The 3,851-nt window shown below is 52.4% G+C and overlaps 2 protein-coding genes and 3 non-coding genes across 5 annotated transcripts, besides 4 other annotated features; all 5 read right to left on the bottom strand.

Moving 5' to 3' along the window:
* Nucleotides 1–3,851: a sequence feature (heterozygous, Esmeraldo-like haplotype).
* On the bottom strand, nucleotides 570–657 carry Tc00.1047053504935.50. The gene has a single exon (XR_008255263.1). It is a non-coding gene; the product is annotated as a C/D small nucleolar RNA (snoRNA), TB6C1C3 (small nucleolar RNA).
* On the bottom strand, nucleotides 698–774 carry Tc00.1047053504935.40. The gene has a single exon (XR_008255262.1). It is a non-coding gene; the product is annotated as an H/ACA snoRNA, TC6C1H2 (small nucleolar RNA).
* Nucleotides 824–893, bottom strand: Tc00.1047053504935.30. The gene has a single exon (XR_008255261.1). It is a non-coding gene; the product is annotated as an H/ACA snoRNA, TC6C1H1 (small nucleolar RNA).
* Nucleotides 1,307–1,330: a microsatellite.
* Nucleotides 1,382–2,227, bottom strand: Tc00.1047053504935.20 (hypothetical protein, conserved; the record flags this gene model as incomplete). The annotated part of the gene is made up of 1 exon (XM_798060.1): nucleotides 1,382–2,227. The coding sequence occupies one exon, from the start codon at nucleotides 2,225–2,227 to the stop codon at nucleotides 1,382–1,384; it is 846 nt and encodes a 281-aa protein (XP_803153.1).
* Nucleotides 2,426–2,455: a microsatellite.
* Nucleotides 2,526–2,557: a microsatellite.
* On the bottom strand, nucleotides 3,163–3,851 carry Tc00.1047053504935.10 (eukaryotic translation initiation factor 4E, putative; the record flags this gene model as incomplete). Its single annotated transcript, XM_798059.1, has 1 exon — nucleotides 3,163–3,851. A coding segment is annotated over one exon (689 nt), but the record flags the coding sequence as incomplete, so codon positions are not given.

Here is a 3,851-nt window from a genome sequence, read left to right as displayed (position 1 = left end):
GCGAAAGTGCGCACAAGACAACAATAGAAAAAAACAGGGAAAAATAAAATGGCATCAACACAAACAGGCGCGCGCAGGGCAAAAGCAGCAGTCGAGCACGACGCAAATCCGTCGCAGTCCCCTTTGCACTCCACAGTTGTGTATCGCACAATCATTTTGCGCCCAGTTTTTGGCACACACCGGTCCAAACGCCGCGGGATATCAATGGCTTTCGGTCGCAGTGGCGTGTGGTCCGCCTCCGCCAGCAGGAGTGTTTCGCCCTCCGCAACTCGGCAAGACTCCCCTCCGGAGGCTGCGCAATGGCAAAAAAAATGGGGGTGATAATGCCATCAGAGACGGGTACAGAGTGCACCTCACGCACAGGAGTCAGACGCTTTGTTGGGATAAAGAAGATCGGGACGCATCACATGCACGGCAGACCCCCATAGGAAACAAGGGGTTAAAAAACGGCCAGCCACAGCCCGGGGAAACACACTCCGGCACGACAGAGGAGGCGAGGTGGTGCACCGTGGCACAGAGAGACAGAGAGGGAGAAGGCGGCGGAGAGGGCTGTGGAGGGAAGGGGCGCGTCAGTCCCGTGCCTGTTGTAGGTAGCTGGGTGCACGGAGGTGTAACTCATCGTCACGGTCATACAAATGCCTCGATTGATCGCATCATGAAGTCGTCGGTCGCCCTGCGCGTTTCACGCCGTCGGTGCTGCTCTTGCGGGCCCGATTGAGACAGTCATGGCACAGAAATGATTATATACGGCCGCCGCCTCACCCACAGAGCACGCTCCACTCACGCACGCACAGCACTCCTTCCCCTCCGCACAATGGCCGTGGGATCTGGGGCAGCGCAGGTGCAGGCGAGGTGATCGTTGCAAGCACGGCGCCCGCGTTTTCGCTGGCCGTAGAGAAAGCACAAAAAAATGGGTGCGACTCAACGTTTACGTGACACACACTTAGGGGAAAATAACACGTAGGGATGAACAGAAAGGGGACAGATGCGTTTCGACTTTTGTTCCTGCCTGTTGTGAAAGACGATGGCGTTGTGAGAAGTGAAAACGTATGCCTCGTCGGATGAGCAGATAAAGACCAAAATTCCCGTGCAAAAGGAACAAACTTTGTTGGGGCCCTCACAGACAAAAAAAAAAAGAAGTGAAAGAAAAAATAATGCAAAGACGACTAAATAAGTCATGTAAAACACGGTGGGTAAAAGTTTTCTCGCAAATGGAGATGGCAACAGTGCGCCATGCAACGCAATCAATTATCTCCACCAGATGTTTTGTAGCTGTTGTTTTCAGGTTTATTTTTTTTGTTTTTGTTTTTTTTGTTTGTTTGTTTGTTTGCTCATTTTCTGTCCTCTTCATTTCTTCTTTCCTCTCATATCTGCGCTCCCTTCACGCCCCAAAGTCAGACTCGTCCACACCCATGGATGTCACATCCGCCGCGAGCTGTTCCAGCTCCGCCACCTTTTCCTCCGTGAAGGCGTTGACGGCTGTGTCCAGCTGCGCATTCAGCTCTCGCAGGGCGTTCTCTTCAATGCTGGCGTCCTGTAGCGCCTTGGACGCGTTCGTTCGCACGTGCTTTGTCTTCTGCTTAAATAAAGATATCACCTGATGTATTTCTTGCACCGCCTTGTCACGGCGGGCAGTCGTTACGGGCGGCATCACCACCTTGATCTTCTGCTGTTCCTTCGTCACCTGCAGCGTCCCGTCAAAACGTGTCACGCGCTGAAGGATGGGGCTCGCAAAGCTCGCGTTCTGGGGGACAATTTCAATTGTTGAGTTACTCGTCTTCACGACCTGCGCCACCTTCGTAAGGAGAACTTTGCGCCCACCGCCAACGTCGGCCTCCAGGAGCTCCAGGCACTTCGCCATGTTGAGCACTTTCATGGCGCTCACATTCGCCCGCTCAAAGTGCTGCATGAATATTTGCTCCAGTTCATCCGGGACGTCCTCTTGAATGACTTTTTCCGCCTCCTGCAGCAGGTTCTCTCTAACTATCTTCTGCTCGCGGGATTTTCCCATGCGACGCTCGGCACGTTCATCAAATGTCAGGCGGCGCGACTCGCCGCGATCGCCGCGCCGCTGATCCTTTTGGCCAATACGAGTAGGAGAAAAGACAAGCGAACCGACGCATCGCGTGGCCGCAGTGGTGAGTAATTCGGGTTGGCAGCACCGCTGCTTCCACGCGGCACGGCCTCCAGAGACAATAAGGGCTGGTAGAACCAAAGCAGACCGCATTTAGTCCCTAAGAAAAACAGTAAAAAAGAGGGAAAAGAAGGGGTCAAATATTTTTTTTTAAGGGCAGAATGTCGGCAACAGCGCGCAGCTTCAGCGAAACGCCATCACTTCTCCCACATTTCCTCTCCGAAAGAGAGAAACAGAGAATACACTCAAGTCTGTTCACTAAAGAAGTGTTATTAATGCTTTTCATTCTTTTTTGTTTGTTTGTTTATTTTTTTGTTTGTTCGGACCAGTCGACGCAAGTAAATGCATTAATTGAACGACTGCATTTGAAAACGTGGGCATCCTGGCTCCGGTGTTTGTGTGTTTGCGTGTGTGTGTGTGTGTTTTAGGCCCTTCGCATGTCTGTTTGTTTGTTTATTTCATCCCGTGCAGGAAGTGGGGAGAAAAAAAAAAAAGAAGGGGTGAGTCTCGTTTTTTTGCCGTCGCCTGTTCCCTCCCCGCTCCTGCTGCGTCTCCCTCACCCCGCCGGCTGCCCGCACTTGTAGTGCGCACGACCCTCCCCTCTCTCGTTGATGTTAAGTGAATCCCCTTCACGCGTGCTGGCCCCTTACGTGCAAGGCACAACACCTGCACCCACAACCGGCGTTTCCTTCACAGCCTTACTTTTTTTTTTTTTTTTAACAAGGGGAGAGAGCCGCCTGATCTTGTTTGTTTGTTTGTTCGCCTCATGTTTTTCTTCCGCTTGATTTACCCCTCGGCGGCCCACTCGCCCCACTCGTCTTATTTATTTATTTTCGTCTTCTCTCGTTTGCTCTTTTCTCCTCCTGCCCCGCACCAGCCATCCCCTCCTCTTCTTTCTCTCCGCATTGGCTGCTAGACTCTTCGGCTTCGACAGAAGGCATTTGGTCAACTTACAATGCGCATTTCCATGGGAAGCGCAACCAAATGCACATGGAGAGACAAGCTCCCTTCTCTCTTGTTTTCTCTCCTTACCAGCGGCGTCGGTTGTTTCGGCTCCTTTTCTTCTCGGCGAGAGCAGCGGCGGCGGCACGTTCCTGCGTCACGGAGTGTGGCGCATAAAACACAGAGAAAACATCGCCCAGTAGAGGCCGCAGCAATTCGCTGATATCCATCATGAGCTCAGCGCTTTGTTCCGTGACCCACACCTCTAGCAGGTACGCGCGCTCGCGTGCTTTGAGGGCCACGCCGTTGACGGTATCACGCACAGACCTCGACCACGACTCCCCAATGGTGCGGCACAACAAATACACCCACGCATCATTGATGCAATGGGAATCTAATTTCATCTTCAAAATGCCACCGTCACGATTGCCAGGGTCTTCCCACTTTGGATTGATCCCGTCACGAAAAAAGTACAGCGTGCCGATCTTCATTTCTGTCGGCTGAGGAATATTATTGAACACCTTCCAGAAGGTCGCAACGGAATCCACGCGAAACACAAGCGTTGGATCGTATGTGTTTTCCCGAATGCACTCGCCAAGCCCAGCAGGCAGGTAGAAGAGACACCACAAATCACCTAGTGTCATTTCGCCCGTCGCTGGCGTGAGAGAGAGCGGAGATGGCTTGGCGATCATCACGCGGTTCAACGTACGGCGTGGCACAAAAGCCGCCGCCCCAACTTTAAGTGAACTGCGTTTGCTAATCTCTAAAATCTCTT

Source organism: Trypanosoma cruzi, genomic scaffold (assembly GCF_000209065.1).
Source record: "Trypanosoma cruzi strain CL Brener 1047053516875 genomic scaffold, whole genome shotgun sequence".
NCBI lineage: Eukaryota > Euglenozoa > Kinetoplastea > Trypanosomatida > Trypanosomatidae > Trypanosoma > Trypanosoma cruzi.
This window is presented reverse-complemented; position numbering and strand designations above follow the sequence as displayed.